Source organism: Anopheles gambiae, chromosome 2 (assembly GCF_943734735.2).
Source record: "Anopheles gambiae chromosome 2, idAnoGambNW_F1_1, whole genome shotgun sequence".
Classification (NCBI taxonomy): domain Eukaryota; kingdom Metazoa; phylum Arthropoda; class Insecta; order Diptera; family Culicidae; genus Anopheles; species Anopheles gambiae.
Window position 1 is genome coordinate 82,797,805 of NC_064601.1, and position 19,145 is coordinate 82,816,949.

General features: G+C 46.0%; 1 protein-coding gene and 13 non-coding genes across 16 annotated transcripts; all 14 read right to left on the minus strand.

Moving 5' to 3' along the window:
• Positions 1–122: 122 nt before the first annotated feature.
• On the minus strand, positions 123–12,062 carry LOC1270367 (calcium/calmodulin-dependent protein kinase type 1). Of its 3 annotated transcripts, none has more exons than XM_061650811.1 (2): positions 11,522–12,062; positions 123–9,419 (listed from the first exon to the last, which is right to left on the minus strand). In XM_061650811.1, exon 2 carries the CDS (start codon positions 8,241–8,243, stop codon positions 7,017–7,019), a length of 1,227 nt encoding a protein of 408 aa, XP_061506795.1. In that variant the 5' UTR covers positions 8,244–9,419; positions 11,522–12,062; the 3' UTR covers positions 123–7,016. The 3 variants fall into 3 exon arrangements, with proteins under 3 accessions (XP_061506795.1, XP_061506797.1, XP_061506796.1); XM_061650813.1 differs by lacking the exon at positions 11,522–12,062 and adding an exon at positions 9,933–10,197; XM_061650812.1 differs by lacking the exon at positions 11,522–12,062 and adding an exon at positions 9,842–9,985.
• Positions 12,063–12,683: 621 nt separating this feature from the next.
• Positions 12,684–12,802, minus strand: LOC133392295 (5S ribosomal RNA). The gene has a single exon (XR_009765620.1). It is a non-coding gene; the product is annotated as a 5S ribosomal RNA (ribosomal RNA).
• Positions 12,803–13,183: 381 nt separating this feature from the next.
• LOC133392370 (5S ribosomal RNA) lies at positions 13,184–13,302 on the minus strand. Its single transcript, XR_009765692.1, has one exon. It is a non-coding gene; the product is annotated as a 5S ribosomal RNA (ribosomal RNA).
• Positions 13,303–13,682: 380 nt separating this feature from the next.
• Positions 13,683–13,801, minus strand: LOC133392381 (5S ribosomal RNA). The gene has a single exon (XR_009765703.1). It is a non-coding gene; the product is annotated as a 5S ribosomal RNA (ribosomal RNA).
• A 381-nt stretch (positions 13,802–14,182) lies between these two features.
• On the minus strand, positions 14,183–14,301 carry LOC133392392 (5S ribosomal RNA). The gene has a single exon (XR_009765714.1). It is a non-coding gene; the product is annotated as a 5S ribosomal RNA (ribosomal RNA).
• Positions 14,302–14,682: 381 nt separating this feature from the next.
• Positions 14,683–14,801, minus strand: LOC133392403 (5S ribosomal RNA). Its single transcript, XR_009765725.1, has one exon. It is a non-coding gene; the product is annotated as a 5S ribosomal RNA (ribosomal RNA).
• Positions 14,802–15,183: 382 nt separating this feature from the next.
• On the minus strand, positions 15,184–15,302 carry LOC133392301 (5S ribosomal RNA). Its single transcript, XR_009765626.1, has one exon. It is a non-coding gene; the product is annotated as a 5S ribosomal RNA (ribosomal RNA).
• A 380-nt stretch (positions 15,303–15,682) lies between these two features.
• On the minus strand, positions 15,683–15,801 carry LOC133392312 (5S ribosomal RNA). Its single transcript, XR_009765637.1, has one exon. It is a non-coding gene; the product is annotated as a 5S ribosomal RNA (ribosomal RNA).
• A 382-nt stretch (positions 15,802–16,183) lies between these two features.
• On the minus strand, positions 16,184–16,302 carry LOC133392347 (5S ribosomal RNA). The gene has a single exon (XR_009765673.1). It is a non-coding gene; the product is annotated as a 5S ribosomal RNA (ribosomal RNA).
• Positions 16,303–16,995: 693 nt separating this feature from the next.
• On the minus strand, positions 16,996–17,114 carry LOC133392323 (5S ribosomal RNA). The gene has a single exon (XR_009765648.1). It is a non-coding gene; the product is annotated as a 5S ribosomal RNA (ribosomal RNA).
• Positions 17,115–17,494: 380 nt separating this feature from the next.
• On the minus strand, positions 17,495–17,613 carry LOC133392334 (5S ribosomal RNA). Its single transcript, XR_009765660.1, has one exon. It is a non-coding gene; the product is annotated as a 5S ribosomal RNA (ribosomal RNA).
• Positions 17,614–17,995: 382 nt separating this feature from the next.
• On the minus strand, positions 17,996–18,114 carry LOC133392345 (5S ribosomal RNA). The gene has a single exon (XR_009765671.1). It is a non-coding gene; the product is annotated as a 5S ribosomal RNA (ribosomal RNA).
• A 381-nt stretch (positions 18,115–18,495) lies between these two features.
• Positions 18,496–18,614, minus strand: LOC133392355 (5S ribosomal RNA). The gene has a single exon (XR_009765680.1). It is a non-coding gene; the product is annotated as a 5S ribosomal RNA (ribosomal RNA).
• A 382-nt stretch (positions 18,615–18,996) lies between these two features.
• On the minus strand, positions 18,997–19,115 carry LOC133392359 (5S ribosomal RNA). The gene has a single exon (XR_009765684.1). It is a non-coding gene; the product is annotated as a 5S ribosomal RNA (ribosomal RNA).
• Between the last annotated feature and the right edge of the window lie 30 nt (positions 19,116–19,145).

Genomic DNA, 19,145 nt, shown 5'->3' on the forward strand with positions numbered 1-19,145 from the left:
TGTCGCAATAATTTTCTGCTCATACTTACCCCCAAACGTACGTATTTTGTTTCATTTCGTTTTAGTTTAGATATTTCGTATAGGAAATACACAAACACAAACAAAGGCGCTACCATATGCTGTTTAGCTGCTTTCAGTTACACAATGAACGAATTTATTGAGATTATTAAATGCTATTCAGCAAAGCTGCATCATCGCGCGCTCTTTCTCTCTCTCTTTCTCGTATAACCAGATTATTTAATATGTTTGTTTGTTTGTTTGTTTGTTTTTTGCTTTGTTTCCATTTTGCTTCACATTTGTTTTAGTAGTTTACGCGTAGTGTGATAGTTTTGTGTGTTTTTTCTCTCTTTTCTTTTGCTATTGTTTTGCTTGCGTTTGCGTTTTCTCTCGTTTGTCTCTGTGCGCATATCGCGCCCTTTTTTGCTACACTCAACATATTACCAACTTCTTCCGTTATCCCAACTGATTTTGTTTTTAGCTACAGGGTTGGGTGAAGAAATGCAATAAAACCCTTCTTTCCCCTCGACAAACGACAAAGTAGTAGTAGTAGTGGTTGTGTTAGTAATAGTAGTAGTAGTAGTACTAGTAGTAGTTAGGTTGCTGTTGATGGTATCCCGCTCCGCACTGTCTGTGATGAATATATTGTTTGTCTGTTTTGGTGTGGTGTTGTGCTTTAACGCGCAGCAACCCTTTTTTGCATCACACGGGGCCATTCTCTTTTTCGCATGCCTTTTTATCTCTTTCTTCAACATGACCCTCCTGTGTGTGTGTGTGTTCTTACCACTTAACTTTCTTTTTTAATATCCTTTTTTTGTTTTCTTCATCCCATCAACATTTCTGATTTGTTATTCGTTCTATTTGTTTTCTCTCACCTTCCTCGGTTGTTTTTTTCTTCTTCTGTGTTTGTCGCTCTATCGCTGTTTGAATCGCTGCTCTTAACCACTAAACACCTACTTAAGTTTAGTACTAGGTTTTGTTTTGCTGTTACTTTTTCTCTGTTTTTTTTTCTTCTCATTTTTTTTAAATATAGTAGATCACATTCATAGACCACATAATAAAATTATTGTATTAGTTGAATTTCCTAAAACCTCTCACCCTAACTCACTTGCTTGCCCCATCCCAAAACAACGATCAACCCCCCCACCCAACATCAACTCTCTCCGTGTTCGTGCTACTCCTTTACTACACTTTAACCTCTCCTCTGCTGTCTAAGTCGCAGCTACTACTTTCGTTTCGTTACGCTACTCTCATGCAACGGGCGGGCTGTTTTATCTTCACGCTGTTGCTGTAGCTGTTTAACAACAAAACACAAAAACAAGGGCCAAATAAACACCAACTAACACAACTTGGAACAACAGTCTAACAATCTATCCAGCTGGTTTGGTAGTACAAAGGTGTCCAGATAAAAACACAAATCGGTTCTTGCCCGTCCGTCCACGCCCTGCCAGTTGCAGCTGCAGCTGCTGCACGTGGGCGCGTTTGGGAGACCTAACGGGTCGGCCAGCTTAAGCTACAAATATATGTCTATGGCCACACACTCACACACACAAACAGAACGCACACGCTCACACAGTGCGACGATGGTGTTGCTGTGTTGCTGTGAGGGAAGAGTGTGGTTTTTAAAAATATGTAATTCGCACATGTATATGTATGTATATGTATATGTATATATATATGTATATAATATGTATGTATATTTTTAAGGTAATAATCAAAGGTACACATACTACCCCCGGTTTTATTTTCTTTAAACATCAACGTTTTGCCATTTGCGTTTGCCTTGGTTGCATTTTCACTATTTTAAATTCAAAACATGTTCAACTTAAAAACCACCGACAGTTTCTCCGTGCTTCTCTCTCTCTCTCTCTCTATCTCTCTCTCTCTCTCTCTCTCTCTCTCTCTCTCTCTCTCTCTCTCTCTCTCTCTCAATCTATCTTTGTTTGTCGTTTTGTCTTTACAACTGTCTGTCTGTGTGTGTGTGTTTTATTTCTTGTAGAACTTTTCTTAAACTGTTTTTGCATTGATAATGTTATCTCTGATTTTACAACATTGATCCAAGATTAAACAACTCAACAACAACACTGCTACTACTATCGCCTGTTTTCCTCTATTTTTATTTTCTTGTTTTTTTTTTTGTTTTTGGACGATGGATGACGTGTGTTTTTAAGACGACGGATCGATTATTATTAATTAATTATTTGTTTGTTTGTTTGTTTCTTGATTTGCTTGTTTTGCCCGTTCTCCACATGCGTGTGCAGCGCAAAAGAAAAAAAAAAGTACTAAATCTAGTTAGCGACGCGAATCTAAAAAACACATTTCCCATTGCTACTGCGATTGCAACTGACCGCGAACACCATCGAGAGAGATAGAGATTTCAACAGAGAGATGAAAGAAAGAGAGAGAAAGAGAGCGATCAACTTGCTATTTGTTGTATTTGCTTACTTTGCATGTTTGTTGATTTATTTTTTTATTTTTTCGTTTTGCAATTTTTGTTCAATTTTGTACCGTTTGTGTTTGTGTTTTGTATGTGTTTGTTGCTTTGCTTTTGCCCATTTACAGAGAAGTATGTTCAGATTCGTTTGTTTATTTGTTTTTTTTTTGTTTAATCTGTTATCAGCCAATTTTAAACCCACACATCGAGCAAAAGGGCTGACAGCAGTGATGATCACAGAGAAAAGTCGGCGTTTGCACGTGGGAAAGTGTGGCGGCGGGAGCATGCGGTAAAGAGGGTTAGCTCCACGTGGTCGCTTACGCGGTACAGTTGCGCATAAAAGAGAGAGACAGAGAGAGAGAGAGAGAGAGAGAGAGAGAGAGAGAGAGAGAGAGAGAGAGAGAGCGAGACAGTGGCGGGTCGTGTACACTAAACTAAAGTCAGCATGTTTTATGTATGCCGCCTCTAGGAACTGAATGCTCCGCTGGCCGCGGGCCCGGATGATTGCACTAAATTGCACTCGTGTGCCAAAGCGCACACGGAAACAGGATATATGTGGAGAGTACGACAGAGATTAACATTCGCTCGTTTGGAAATATCCCTATTACATTATGGTTCCGAACAGAGCTAGCGCTTGGCTTGATATGAATGGAATGCAGAACAGAGAAATACACAGGAAAACGATAAACAAAAAAACAAACAATGACTAGAGAGACTGAGAGTGGACAGTTACTATCTATGTTTGCATGTGTCCTTAAAGTCTTTGTTGCCTTTTTTATAGTAATCGTTGGAATTGGAATGTTAGTAGTAGCAGTAGTAGCAGTAGTAGTAGTAGTAGTGGTAGTAGTAGCGTTCCCTTTGATTTTTACTTTCACTTTACATTTCTTTGCGCCATCGCGCACTACAATGGGGGGAAGGGGAAATGGAACATAAAATTGTATATAAAAAAGCTCTATATTCTCTGCCCTACGCTCGTTTTACGCCTTTTTAAGTCTTTCGTTTTGTTTTTAAATATTTTTTTTTCTTTTCTTTTCTTTTGTTGTATGTAATGATTTTTTCTTGTTTTTTTTTATTTGTTTGTTTTCACCTCACACACACACACATACCCAGGAGCTAACACGCACTGTACAAAGGAATTCTTCATAACATTACACATACACGCACACACATACACATGCACACATGCACACTTTACAATACACGTTCGCCTTCAAGCGTTAAAAGTTGCTGGTACAAATCAGATTCAAATTGCTTTAAATTAATCCGAATGCGATCTGTCTCGCTTTACAGCTGCTTCTCTTAGTACAATCTCGTTAGTATTGTTGTGTGCTTTGTGTGTTTGTTTGTTGCTTTTGCTAATGCTTTTTTGTCTATTCTAGTGATTTGTTTTGTCCGACATCAAATCAATCCAATCAAAACTGATACCCATCTACTTTAGTGCGATAATTTTAATTTTGTTTTATCGACAGGTTTTTTGTTTTCTCCATCCCTGTTCTTTTGCTGCTGTCGTATTCTATGTACTGAAAAGCATGTTATTGCGCTTCTCTGCGTTAAGCCCTATGGATAATGGTTCACCGTATGTGCACAGCATTAACATTCTTCCTCGGTCCGGCGTCAACTGCACAAACATTGGTACGGCAACGATTTTGTACGTGTGTTGCGCCACCCCGTACACTTAAAATATTTGCAAACAGGCCGGTAACGCGATGCTACGGTTTTTTTTTCTTCTTTTTTTTTTGCAAATGCTAAACAATGATGCGCCTTTTTTGATGTCGATTTTGTCGGTTTACCAAACATTTTCCTGCTGCTACCTCATCTTTTCCTTTCCCATGGGGATTTTCCCAGGGTTGGTGGTTTATCACGCGCGCAAATGTTCTCAAACAACTCTAGACCGACGGTTTAACTTAAGGTCTAAGCCGGGTTAAGCCTTACAACGTTTGTTTGTGTTTGTTTATTCTTCGTACATTACGCTTTTAACAACTACTAGGAGAAGCACACCATACCGTGTTTTGGAGCGTGTGCGCGAGAACTATTGCGATTCATTCATTCATAACAACAAGAAGAAATAAGAAAATAAACTAACGCAAACTAGCGCAAACGTGACCCATAATCGGGCCACACATTATTGGGAGCTTCAAAAAATCCCTTTGCTTTCACCTCCTAATGCCAGCTAACCTGCGCTATATTGCACCTCAGCCACTAAGGGTAGAGGCTAGCCGATCAGATCGTTGTTGTTGATGGAAAGTATGCGTGTTTGCTTATCAACAGAATAAAAACTAACGCAAAAAAGTACTTAAGATCACAAACTGAATCGGTGTAAAAAAGGTGGATCAAGGTACGGGAAGGGGAGAGAGATTTCATCGCGTTTATCGTCATGTGCATGATATGGATTCGTTCGTTAAGTGGTTTATTGGGACGCCGCCTCGATCGTTTGTCCCGTCCAGCAAAGATCACACTTTACACGTTAGGGAGAGTTGGTTGTTTGGAGAGATTCAAAATATCGTTTAGACGAACAAATGTCTAAAAAAACTATAACAACACGAGAGCGAGAGCCAGGGAATGATTAAAACACCCGTGTGTGTTCTAATTGGTTAATATCTTGCTTTTGCTCTCTGTACGCCCCAAACAAGTCTCGGTCACTGCTGGTGCTGCTGGTTGGTTGTTTGATTGATAAGTGTTGTTTGTTTGCTTTACTTTAACCTAGACTATTTTAAAAGAGGCTTGTCATTTTATGCAATCGTTGATCGTGTTTTCGCACAGCTATTCGGCACGGTTTTCAGCGTGCTTTAGCTCGCTGCAATCTTGTTTCAAACAACGCAACAACATTCAACGCTATCAAATTGCGACCCCAAAAGTCACCCCGAAGTTCGCCAGCCACTGGTGAGGTACACACATTGTGAAAAAGAAATATTTGCTAAACAACAAAAAGCTGCAAGACGGAAAACACAACAAATTAAGCTGTAAATTATACGGTAATTGCAACCAGTTAGCGCCTTGGCGCTAGGGGACGGTTTCTAACACAACATTACACACATTTTTTTTTTTTTTTTGAACAGGCAGAGATTCGATCGTCTTCATATCTGGACACGCTAACACAGCAACGCTTAACCCATTTTGCACGTTACCGTTAATGGGTCGCACAAACGGCTGCACTTATTATTAGAAGGAATGGATTCGATGTCACAAACAGGGCAAAAACGGTCTTCCAACACGAGTTTATAAAAAGCATGTACGTGTATCTTTCCTCGCCCATCGTCTATTAGATTAAGCTCATATCGCTCGCTTTTCCGCACAGATTTGAATTCCAATAAACAGGTGTTAGCAAACGCGTACTGAAACGAATCACTAAATAAATTGTGAACAAATGCCCCCCAAAAAAATGCATTACAAGCAAACAAAGAAGAATGTTTAAGTATTGTTGGAATAAGAGAAGTACAACGCGCAACAGCGGCTTGTGGGTCTAGTTTGAATTATGGTTTAAATGTTTCCGTTAAACACACGCAACAAGCTGTTCACTTTCCAATAAGAATACGATGCCCGCCGGTGTGCATGTTTAAGTATAAGTACCTAAGCGACAGTGGCTTTAAAATTGTTAATATCATTGCACTTAAGACATTCTAAAACGATCCCCTATCGGTTGAACACATCGTACAGAACGAACGCGTTGCCGTATTTGGCAATTTTTAAACCATCCATTTTCTGCTCCTGCGGTTAACGATTATGAAATCGACATTAATTAGCTATCACTGTGATGTGGTAAAGTTTGAAACAAAAAAAAAATAGTTTGTGTTAAAATCTTAACAAAACATATCGCGCAAACATACACTGCTAATATTCACCTTCATCACTTGAGCAACTGTTACGTGATGTTCGGTAAAGCTCGCGCGCATTGCGCATTGCCCGTTAGGTTCGTGGTCTACAGTTAACGTCGGTAGGATGTTCTTCGGGGGCGGGTGAATGTTTTGGTTGTACCAAACCAGTACCAGTGTGTCCCTTTAATCGGTCGGTGGAATTGGCCGTAGCCGTTATGAGAAATATCTCCGTTGAGCTTTTGCAGTGTTTGCAGATTGCAGACTGTTTAAACATTGTTATACCTTTTCCCTGGCCTGTGGTTTAAGCTTGCCTACACTGCCTTGTGTCTTAAGTATCATTTTTCAGTTCGCACCGTCCAGTACAATAGTAGCGTAAGAGATATCGTCCGAGAAACATTGGTTATTGGGTTTCAAAATAAAATTAAAGAAAATGGAAACAATTATCATTATAAACAAAGAGGTATAAACGCTTCACTGCTAGAACGAGAACAAACGAGAACTTTAACAACATCGTACAACAAACATAAAAAGAGTATCAAGTACAGCTACTACTACAAACAGAAACGGAAACAAACAGATATATCTGCGGACAGAGGCCTGCCATCACACACGGACACACACACACACACATACGTTCCCTCCTCTCTTGCCCTTTCCCTATAAACTACTAGGTGCGCTCCTCTCCTACCGTGTGTGTTTTTTTGTCGTGTTTCCATTTAAGCTAAGTAGAGTTTGTGTTTGTTTTTTGACACGACCAACCAACCAACTAGTTATTACTTACTGCCCGACGCAGCAGTAGTAGCAGTGTCCGCTTGTCCATCCCCACTCGTCTCGTTGCCAGCACCACCACCACCACCAGCCGCCGACGAGGTGCCATCCGCCGCCACATTGCTTATCCGGGAGGAGCTGCGGCCGTACGCGGTGCCGCTGCCGCCGCTGCTCAGCGCCATCCGCTGCATCTGCCGGATGACGGTGGCCGCGTGGTACGCCTGCTTCCAGCGCGACTTGGCAAAGTTCTTCTTCAGCTGCTCGGACACGGTACCGTGGATGTTCTTGCTGCTGGCCGCGTTGCCCGAGATCCACGGGTGCGCTAGCGCCTGCTTGCACGTGAACCGCCGCTCCACGTTCACGCACATCAGGTTGCGTATGAAGTCTTTCGCCGAGTCGCTAATCTCGTCCCAGTACGGCGAGTCGAACTCGAACTCGCCCTTCAGTATCTGCGCGAACAGGTTCGCATCGTTCTCGTCGTAGAACGGCGGGTAGCCGCACAGCAGTATGTACGAGATGACGCCTATGCTCCACACGTCCACCGCCTTGCCGTACGGTTTCTGGGCGAGCACCTCGGGCGCGACGTACCCGGGCGTACCGCACGCCGTCGCCATGAAGCCCGAATCCTCCATCTTGGACAGGCCGAAGTCGCTGATCATGATTTTGCTGTCCTCGGCCGCACTGTAGTAGAGCAGATTCTCCGGCTTCAGGTCCCGGTGCACGACGCCCTGCTCGTGCATGTAGTCGACCGCTTCCAGCACCTGCCGGATCAGGTTCGACGCGTCCCGCTCGGTGTACGAGCCCTTCTCGACGATCCGGTCGAACAGTTCGCCCCCGGTCACCAGCTCCATGATCAAGTACACCTTCGACTTGTCCTCGAACGTTTCCAGCAGCTGCACGATGTTGGGATGGGCGAAGCGCGGCCCCCCGATTGGCGGTGCCGCCGTCTGCACCCCGCTGCCGTCGCTGCGCCGCGCACTGAACCGCTTCAGCACGCGGATTTCGTTCTCGAGCGAGTCCTCCTTCCCCTTCAGCGCCTTCTTGTCGATGATCTTGACCGCGTACTGCTGGGCCGTCTCCCGGTGCTCGCACAGCCGCACCTCGGAGAACGCGCCCGTCCCGAGCAGCTCCTTGATGACGTACTTGTCGTCGATGCTCGGCAGCTTGTCGCACCCATCCTTCACGTCCTTGCGTATCTTTTTGCCCGAATCTTTCTTCCCAAACAGTGGCATGGTGTAGCGCCCTCCCCCTTGGGAGTGTGTGTGAGAGAGAGAGAGAGAGTGAGAGAGGCAGTTAGAGAGAGATAAGAGAGCGAATCTTCCTTTTGTATTCTGCCGCGTCCTTCCGCCTTATTATTGCTCGCAGGCGTCCACACAATACAGTCCTTTGAAGCTTGGCACAGCGTTTGTTCCCTCTCCCTCCCCTTCTCGGTCTCGTCCTTTTGTGGAATAATAGGCGCCTCTGGGTGCTGGGCCGCCGTGCAGTAACGTTGTCCTTCACAGGCGACAGGCGGGCAGGCTGACTGTCCTTCCCGAAAACACAAGTCACAATAAGCTTTGTCTCTGTGGCCGCCTCCCCGTTTTACCACTACGGCTACTACTATCGTCCGTACTACCGGGATTCTACAGGAACCAGGAACGCACACGCACACACCCACACTATCAGACACTTCTTCCGTACTTTTCCTCTCTACTCCTCACTACACACTACAGACGGCACGGTGAGAATCGTGGCAAATGCGGCGCCGCGGCACCATCGAGCTATTGTTTTTCTTCTTTTTTTGTTCCTTTCCGTTACGGACACAGGTCCACTGTCGAATGGTCCCCCCTCGGTGTCGAACGGTTTTGCCCCTCGTGTTGCTTTCTTCGCAAATGCGGGGAGATAGTGCCGCTCTTGTAGTGATTGTGGCGATTCGGTTTTAACAACACAAAACAGTAAAACCTGGACAGAAATGATGCAAACGGCCGGCACGCTTATCTCGCCCCTCTCGTACGGAGGCAGCAGCACATGTGTGCGTGGTGTGGTATGTGTGGCGGGCTACACCGTGGGGCGGCTGCTAGTAGTTTGTTGGGCCTTCATGTGCGTGTTGTTTTTCCCGCCACCCCGCTGCTGTTGCTCTACCCCAATACACTACACCACATACAGAACACAGAGGACACACATACAAAACGCGCGCACATGTACGTAGGTACGTAGGTACGTAGGTTCTACTACCAAAAGCACGGGACAGAGTGACGTTGGTCGTTAGACGAGAAGATGGACACACAGACACACACACACAACACTGTTCGTTCCTTTCTTAGTGCAACAGGCGCAACATTGTCACTGGCCTCGGATTACGTGGTGTGTCGTTGTGTTGCTGTTGCTGCTGTTGCTGCTGTTGCGTGTATTCGCGCCTGCCCCGATTGCTGCAACGAGAAGGAAAGAAGGAAAACCCATAATGAATAAATTAGTTGTGTATTGGGCCGTAGTATGCAGCGTAACTGCCACTGGAAGAAATAAATCCCGTGTCCCTTTCCCCCATTACTCCATTACTGGACAACAAATAAAATCAACAGGTTGATAGGCATCATTCCCTTCCACAGCACACCACCCCAATTACTATTTAGCGCGCGTCCTTCATATCTACACCCTTCCTCACTCTCCTCCTCCCCTGGGTTAATCGGTCACGTATTTGGTGGTGCTGTTGCAGTGGTGGCCGACATCGGGCGATAGAACGGGAGAAGCACACAGGTCCTTGTGGCCCCTTTTATGTATCCAATTGCACAAACACACACACTCTCCAATGCGTTGTTGTGGTTGCTTCCGACACTTTGAGGAGCACACCTACCAGCACAGTCCGGAATACTGTCGTTTCGTTTCGTACTTTTACTCTCATATGTACAGGGCAACCAAAAAAAAAAGAGGGAAAAATTGAATACTCTATGGTTACAACGGCCGACACCAAAACACGTGTTCGAAGCATCTATACCGGACTGCGCGAACGTTTAGCAAACGCGGCGGCGACGACAACATTGACGTTGCGTGTGTATAGGGATGATGGTGTGACCCCTGTCCACCCGGGGTGGCATCGAATTCGCCCGGATGATTACACCGGGGGCCGATGATGTTGTTTGGTTGGCTTGATGCGCACCAATACCAGCCCCCATCATCGCCGCCCTATAACCCGCTCGATGTTACACACGGAACGTGATCGCTGCCAAGATTACAACCATCTCATAAACAATTTCACCACACACATATGCACACACACACACACACAATCGCGTCCTTCACACCCTTCACGGAGAGGAGACGGGGTGCTGCTGGGGGAGCTGGAGAATGGGTGAATGGGTGTTTTTGGCGTTTTGCTTCTTTTTGGTTTTGGGGGGTGGGGTGATGCGCATTCCTCCTCGTTGGCCCTATTAATCTCTGATCCCACCCCGCCTTTGATGAACCCCGTTCGACTGACGTCATCGTAAAAAAGAACGGGTGGATAGACACACACACACACACATCGCACGCACGCACGGGTCGCAGTGCCCCCATCTTAGCAGCGGATTCGTGGAGCAACCCGTGGAGCCAGCAGCCGCAGCACAGCCTACTCCTGCAATTCTCTGCCAGGAGAAGCGCAGCCAGCGGCCGGGTCGGTCGTCGTCTTGCCCGTCGCTCTGGCAGAGAGTTGTGTGGTGAACGTTCCCCCCCCCCCTTCCACCCCGTATCGAGCCATATCGAGCACAATGCCAACAAGAAAAGGGGGAGCAGTCGCAGCAGCAGCAGGCTCTAAAACGAATCCAGCGAAACGGACGGTACTATAACTTTCAATTTACCATAAGGTCAAACTCCCCTGGCTTCATGCCCATCAGTACCGTCCGGCCCTGGCCCACCACCACCATCGACTGCGCGTGTTCCCTTCCTTTGCCAGCGATAGGACACGCGCAAAAAAAAACCCACCAACACACAAACACACACACAGACACAGAGACACACAAATTCGCACAGCATGGCATAGCTTCTCTGGCTGCTTTTTTGTGTGCTGCCCTTTTTGCCCCTTCTGCAGACGCTTCCGAGCTTACCACAGTCACTGTTCTGTGTGTGCGTGTGTGTCTGTGTGTGTGCTGCATGAAGATAATCAATAATTTGGTTTAAAAACACCACAATTTCCACACTTTCTTGGACACTCACACACATCTATGCACACAGGCACACAGGTGGAGCACACGCATAACATTAAATTTAGAGGGGGCTGCAAGGAAGGCACAACGGGGCCGTGACGGACCCTTCGCTGCTGGTGCTTTTCCGCATTGACCTCAACCCAAACGGGGCACGGCGACGGTTTCCTTCAGGGGTGTTGGGGGCCGATCTCGGTGGTGGGCGGTTTTCTATCGGCCAATAAAAAACCCATCAACGCGCTATCACCCACCTTCATCGCTCGCAAAACACAGCGTGTGTGTGTGTGTCTGTGTGTTGTTAAAAGCGCACGTTCCTGCCGTATATGAATTACACGAGAGAGACCCCCCATTTGACATACCTATCAGCAGGAGGAGACGGTCGAAAGGTGCTGTTGCTGCTGTTGCTGTTGTTGCTACTGGCTACTCTTGGCAAGCGTTCGCCTTGCACGGATGTTCCACGTACTCTTGCCGTATGCAGGAGCTGCTGCTGCTGCTGCTGCTGCTCGCGGATGAATAGTGTAGCGAAAACAAAAACACATCAAAACACTTTTTCTGTCCACACTCACACACGCACACAGGGGTACACGCGAGAACACCTTCTAGGTTCAATGTTTTATTCTGCGCCAGCAGACCAAAAATGCAATCGGCAGCACACGCGGTTGTAATAAGTGACCGCTGGACCAACACCAACTGTGTGCGGGGGCTATTAGGCTGTTATTTCACCTCCCCGCGTGCAAATGATGCGTTTTTTGCGTGCGGAGGAGTTTCTCTTGTTGCTTGTGTGTGTGTAGTTTTTTTCCTTGCTGCTGGTTGATTTTGCATGAACGACGACTGGTGTTGGGCAAGGTTGCTAGACCAAATGTCACTTTGTTTCGAAGTCGCACGGTGACAGCACACCGAGATAACTAAACAGATCGTGTGACATCGGTGTCGGTGCAACGCGAAAAGATATCAAATGATTTAAAAAAATTGTTCTGGTGAGAAAACACGAAAACAAAAAGGATGTCGGAAGATACACGATGGCAGTTGTCAAACAATTTAAAGGAAAAATATTTGACTGACTGCAAGATCTTACCTCTTGTATAAACCTCAGTCAGATATGACAACCGAACTGTGAGACGACTGTGGACATAGAACAGCATAAACAACATTCAATGGTAACAAGAGAAGAACTTTGCTGCGCATTATTCGTAGCAAATCAAGTTTTTCGCTGAAATTTCAAAACACAACTACTTCTCTTCAGCAGGAGCAAACATGTGTAACAACACTGCGTGTTTTGCCGTACTAAATCAACAAATCATCACTAAAACAACAAAACAATACAATTCAATTCAACAGCGTGTGCTGCGAAGGGCTATAAATAGAACAACATCGCCCTTCGAGGGAAGCGTTAGAAGAAGGAAAGAATTTATCCAAAAGGAACTTTTTCATAGCGTACTGGGATGACCACAAGGACGATGGATACATTCCATGCGACCAAACACATCCCCGATGAGGCTGAGAAAAGCAAAAAGGTGAAGATGCCAACGACACATGGTTTTCCCAAGTGGTCACCCACCTAAGTACTAGCCATGCCCGATGTTGCTTAACTTCGGTGATCGGACGAGAACCGGTGTTTTCAACATGGTATGGTCGTTGACAACCATGCCCGCCGCTAACACGCAACATAAACCAACGTCACACCGCCGTCTAACGTTCAAATCTAGTGTGGAATTCATCTTTTCTGCAGCCTCCACAGGTCACAGGGCTCAAGCTACAATGCTTTTCACACAATAAAACACATTTTCAATCGTGGTTGTTTAAGAAAAAGTATGTTCGACCACAGTTCCCCCACTCCAACATATGCTACGAAGGGCTATAAATAGAACAACATCGCCCTTCGAGGGAAGCGTTAGAAGGAGGAACAATTCATCCAAAAGGAACTTTTTTACAGCGTACTGGGATGACCACAAGGACGATGGATACATTCCATGCGACCAAACACATCCCCGATGAGGCTGAGAAAAGCAAAAAGGTGAAGATGCCAACGACACATGGTTTTCCCAAGTGGTCACCCACCTAAGTACTAGCCATGCCCGATGTTGCTTAACTTCGGTGATCGGACGAGAACCGGTGTTTTCAACATGGTATGGTCGTTGACAACCATGCCCGCCGCTAACACGCAACATAAACCAACGTCACACCGCCGTCTAACGTTCAAATCTAATGTGGAATTCATCTTTTCTGCAGCCTCCACAGGTCACAGGGCTCAAGCTACAGTGCTTTTCACACAATAAATTGCATCTTCAAGAGTGGTTGTTTGACAAAAAGTATGTTCGACCACAGTTCCCCCACTCCAACATATGCGACGAAGGGCTATAAATAGAACAACATCGCCCTTCGAGGGAAGCGTTAGAAGTGGAACAATTCATCCAAAAGGAACTTTTTCACAGCGTACTGGGATGACCACAAGGACGATGGATACATTCCATGCGACCAAACACATCCCCGATGAGGCTGAGAAAAGCAAAAAGGTGAAGATGCCAACGACACATGGTTTTCCCAAGTGGTCACCCACCTAAGTACTAGCCATGCCCGATGTTGCTTAACTTCGGTGATCGGACGAGAACCGGTGTTTTCAACATGGTATGGTCGTTGACAACCATGCCCGCCGCTAACACGCAACATAAACCAACGTCACACCGCCGTCTAACGTTCAAATCTAATGTGGAATTCATCTTTTCTGCAGCCTCCACAGGTCACAGGGCTCAAGCTACAATGCTTTTCACACAATAAAACACATTTTCAATCGTGGTTGTTTAAGAAAAAGTATGTTCGACCACAGTTCCCCCACTCCAACAAATGCTACGAAGGGCTATAAATAGAACAACATCGCCCTTCGAGGGAAGCGTTAGAAGGAGGAACAATTCATCCAAAAGAAACTTTTTCACAGCGTACTGGGATGACCACAAGGACGATGGATACATTCCATGCGACCAAACACATCCCCGATGAGGCTGAGAAAAGCAAAAAGGTAAAGATGCCAACGACACATGGTTTTCCCAAGTGGTCACCCACCTAAGTACTAGCCATGCCCGATGTTGCTTAACTTCGGTGATCGGACGAGAACCGGTGTTTTCAACATGGTATGGTCGTTGACAACCATGCCCGCCGCTAACACGCAACATAAACCAACGTCACACCGCCGTCTAACGTTCAAATCTAGTGTGGAATTCATCTTTTCTGCAGCCTCCACAAGTCACAGAGCACAAGGTACAGTGCTTTTTACAAAATAAATTGCATCTTCTTGAGTGGTTTTTTGAGAAAAAGTATGTTCGACCACAGTTCCCCCACTCCAACATATGCTGCGAAGGGCTATAAATAGAACAACATCGCCCTTCGAGGGAAGCGTTAGAAGGAGGAACAATTCATCCAAAAGGAACTTTTTCACAGCGTACTGGGATGACCACAAGGACGATGGATACATTCCATTCGACCAAACACATCCCCGATGAGACTGAGAAAAGCAAAAAGGTGAAGATGCCAACGACACATGGTTTTCCCAAGTGGTCACCCACCTAAGTACTAGCCATGCCCGATGTTGCTTAACTTCGGTGATCGGACGAGAACCGGTGTTTTCAACATGGTATGGTCGTTGACAACCATGCCCGCCGCTAACACGCAACATAAACCAACGTCACACCGCCGTCTAACGTTCAAATCTAGTGTGGAATTCATCTTTTCTGCAGTCTCCACAGGTCACAGGGCTCAAGCTACAATGGTTTTCACACAATAAATTGCATCTTCTAGAGTGGTTGTTTGAGAAAAAGTATGTTCGACCACAGTTCCCCCACTCCAACATATGCTACGAAGGGCTATAAATAGAACAACATCGCCTTTCGAGGGAAGCGTTAGAAGAAGGAAGGAATTCATCCAAAAGGAACTTTTTCACAGCGTACTGGGATGACCACAAGGACGATGGATACATTCCATGCGACCAAACACATCCCCGATGAGGCTGAGAAAAGCAAAAAGGTGAAGATGCCAACGACACATGGTTTTCCCAAGTGGTCACCCACCTAAGTACTAGCCATGCCCGATGTTGCTTAACTTCGGTGATCGGACGAGAACCGGTGTTTTCAACATGGTATGGTCGTTGACAACCATGCCCGCCGCTAACACGCAACATAAACCAACGTCACACCGCCGTCTAACGTTCAAATCTAATGTGGAATTCATCTTTTCTGCAGCCTCCACAGGTCACAGGGCTCAAGCTACAGTGCTTTTCACACAATAAATTGCATCTTCAAGAGTGGTTGTTTGACAAAAAGTATGTTCGACCACAGTTCCCCCACTCCAACATATGCGACGAAGGGCTATAAATAGAACAACATCGCCCTTCGAGGGAAGCGTTAGAAGTGGAACAATTCATCCAAAAGGAACTTTTTCACAGCGTCCTGGGGTGACCACAAGGACGATGGATACATTCCATGCGACCAAACACATCCCCGATGAGGCTGAGAAAAGCAAAAAGGTGAAGATGCCAACGACACATGGTTTTCCCAAGTGGTCACCCACCTAAGTACTAGCCATGCCCGATGTTGCTTAACTTCGGTGATCGGACGAGAACCGGTGTTTTCAACATGGTATGGTCGTTGACAACCATGCCCGCCGCTAACACGCAACATAAACCAACGTCACACCGCCGTCTAACGTTCAAATCTAGTGTGGAATTCATCTTTTCTGCAGTCTCCACAGGTCACAGGGCTCAAGCTACAATGGTTTTCACACAATAAATTGCATCTTCTAGAGTGGTTGTTTGACAAAAAGTATGTTCGACCACAGTTCCCCCACTCCAACATATGCTACGAAGGGCTATAAATAGAACAACATCGCCTTTCGAGGGAAGCGTTAGAAGAAGGAAGGAATTCATCCAAAAGGAACTTTTTCACAGCCTACTGGGATGACCACAAGGACGATGGATACATTCCATTCGACCAAACACATCCCCGATGAGGCTGAGAAAAGCAAAAAGGTGAAGATGCCAACGACACATGGTTTTCCCAAGTGATCACCCACCTAAGTACTAGCCATGCCCGATGTTGCTTAACTTCGGTGATCGGACGAGAACCGGTGTTTTCAACATGGTATGGTCGTTGACAACCATGCCCGCCGCTAACACGCAACATAAACCAACGTCACACCGCCGTCTAACGTTCAAATCTAATGTGGAATTCATCTTTTCTGCAGCCTCCACAGGTCACAGGGCTCAAGCTACAGTGCTTTTCACACAATAAATTGCATCTTCAAGAGTGGTTGTTTGACAAAAAGTATGTTCGACCACAGTTCCCCCACTCCAACATATGCGACGAAGGGCTATAAATAGAACAACATCGCCCTTCGAGGGAAGCGTTAGAAGAAGGAAAGAATTCATCCAAAAGGAACTTTTTCACAGCGTACTGGGATGACCACAAGGACGATGGATACATTCCATGCGACCAAACACATCCCCGATGAGGCTGAGAAAAGCAAAAAGGTGAAGATGCCAACGACACATGGTTTCACCATACAACATCGGGCTCAAGCTACAGTGCTTTTCACACAATAAATTGCATCTTCAAGAGTGGTTGTTTGACAAAAAGTATGTTCGACCACAGTTCCCCCACTCCAACATATGCTACGAAGGGCTATAAATAGAACAACATCGCCCTTTGAGGGAAGCGTTAGAAGAAGGAAAGAATTCATCCAAAAGGAACTTTTTCACAGCGTACTGGGATGACCAAAACGACGATGGATACATTCCATGCGACCAAACACATCCCCGATGAGGCTGAGAAAAGCAAAAAGGTGAAGATGCCAACGACACATGGTTTTCCCAAGTGGTCACCCACCTAAGTACTAGCCATGCCCGATGTTGCTTAACTTCGGTGATCGGACGAGAACCGGTGTTTTCAACATGGTATGGTCGTTGACAACCATGCCCGCCGCTAACACGCAACATAAACCAACGTCACACCGCCGTCTAACGTTCAAATCTAGTGTGGAATTCATCTTTTCTGCAGCCTCCACAGATCACAGGGCATAAGCTACAATGCTTTTCACACAACAAAACACATTTTCAACAGTGGTTGTTTGAGAAAAAGTATGTTCGACCACAGTTCCCCCACTCAAACATATGCTACGAAGGGCTATAAGTAGAACAACATCGCCCTTCGAGGGAAGCGTTAGAAGGGGAACAATTCATCCAAAAGGAACTTTTTCACAGCGTACTGGGATGACCACAAGGACGATGGATACATTCCATGCGACCAAACACATCCCTGATGAGGCTGAGAAAAGCAAAAAGGTGAAGATGCCAACGACACATGGTTTTCCCAAGTGGTCACCCACCTAAGTACTAGCCATGCCCGATGTTGCTTAACTTCGGTGATCGGACGAGAACCGGTGTTTTCAACATGGTATGGTCGTTGACAACCATGCCCGCCGCTAACACGCAACATAAACCAACGTCACACCGCCGTCTAACGTTCAAATCTAGTGTGGAATTCATCTTTTCTGCAGCCTCCACAAGTCACAGAGCACAAGGTACAGTGCTTTTCACACAATAAATTGCATCTTCATGAGTGGTTGTTTGAGAAAAAGTATGTTCGACCACAGTTCCCCCACTCCAACAAATGCTACGAAGGGCTATAAATAGAACAACATCGCCCTTCGAGGGAAGCGTTAGAAGAAGGAAAGAATTCATCCAAAAGGAACTTTTTCACAGCGTACTGGGATGACCACAAGGACGATGGATACATTCTATGCGACCAAACACATCCCCGATGAGGCTGAGAAAAGCAAAAAGGTGAAGATGCCAACGACACATGGTTTTCCCAAGTGGTCACCCACCTAAGTACTAGCCATGCCCGATGTTGCTTAACTTCGGTGATCGGACGAGAACCGGTGTTTTCAACATGGTATGGTCGTTGACAACCATGCCCGCCGCTAACACGCAACATAAACCAACGTCACACCGCCGTCTAACGTTCAAATCTAGTGTGGAATTCATCTTTTCTGCAGCCTCCACAGGTCACAGTGCTCAAGCTACAGTGCTTTTCACACCAATAAATGTACCTTCAAGAGTGGTTATTTGAAAAAAGTATGTTCGACCACAGTTCCCCCACTCCAACAAATGCTACGAAGGGCTATAAATAGAACAACATCGCCCTTCGAGGGAAGCGTTAGAAGAAGGAAAGAATTCATCCAAAAGGAACTTTTTCACAGCGTACTGGGATGACCACAAGGACGATGGATACATTCTATGCGACCAAACACATCCCCGATGAGGCTGAGAAAAGCAAAAAGGTGAAGATGCCAACGACACATGGTTTTCCCAAGTGGTCACCCACCTAAGTACTAGCCATGCCCGATGTTGCTTAACTTCGGTGATCGGACGAGAACCGGTGTTTTCAACATGGTATGGTCGTTGACAACCATGCCCGCCGCTAACACGCAACATAAACCAACGTCACACCGCCGTCTAACGTTCAAATCTAGTGTGGAATTCATCTTTTCTGCAGCCTCCACAGGTCACAGGGCTCAAGCTACAGTGCTTTACACACAATAAATTGCATCTTCATGAGTGGTTGTTTGAGAAAAAGTATGTTCGACCACAGTTCCCCCACTCCAACACATGCTACGAAGGGCTATAAATAGAACAACATCGCCCTTCGAGGGAAGCGTTAGAAGAAGGAAAGAATTCATCCAAAAGGAACTTTTTCACAGCGTAATGGGATGACCACAAGGACGATGGATACATTCCATGCGACCAAACACATCCCCGATGAGGCTGAGAAAAGCAAAAAGGTGAAGATGCCAACGACACATGGTTTTCCCAAGTGGTCACCCACCTAAGTACTAGCCATGCCCGATGTTGCTTAACTTCGGTGATCGGACGAGAACCGGTGTTTTCAACATGGTATGGTCGTTGACAACCATGCCCGCCGCTAACACGCAACATAA

Coding starts and splice junctions, on each gene's coding strand:
- LOC1270367 (XM_061650811.1), bottom strand. CDS start 8,243: ATGCCACTGTTTGGGAAGAAAGATTCGGGCAAAAAGATACGCAAGGAC.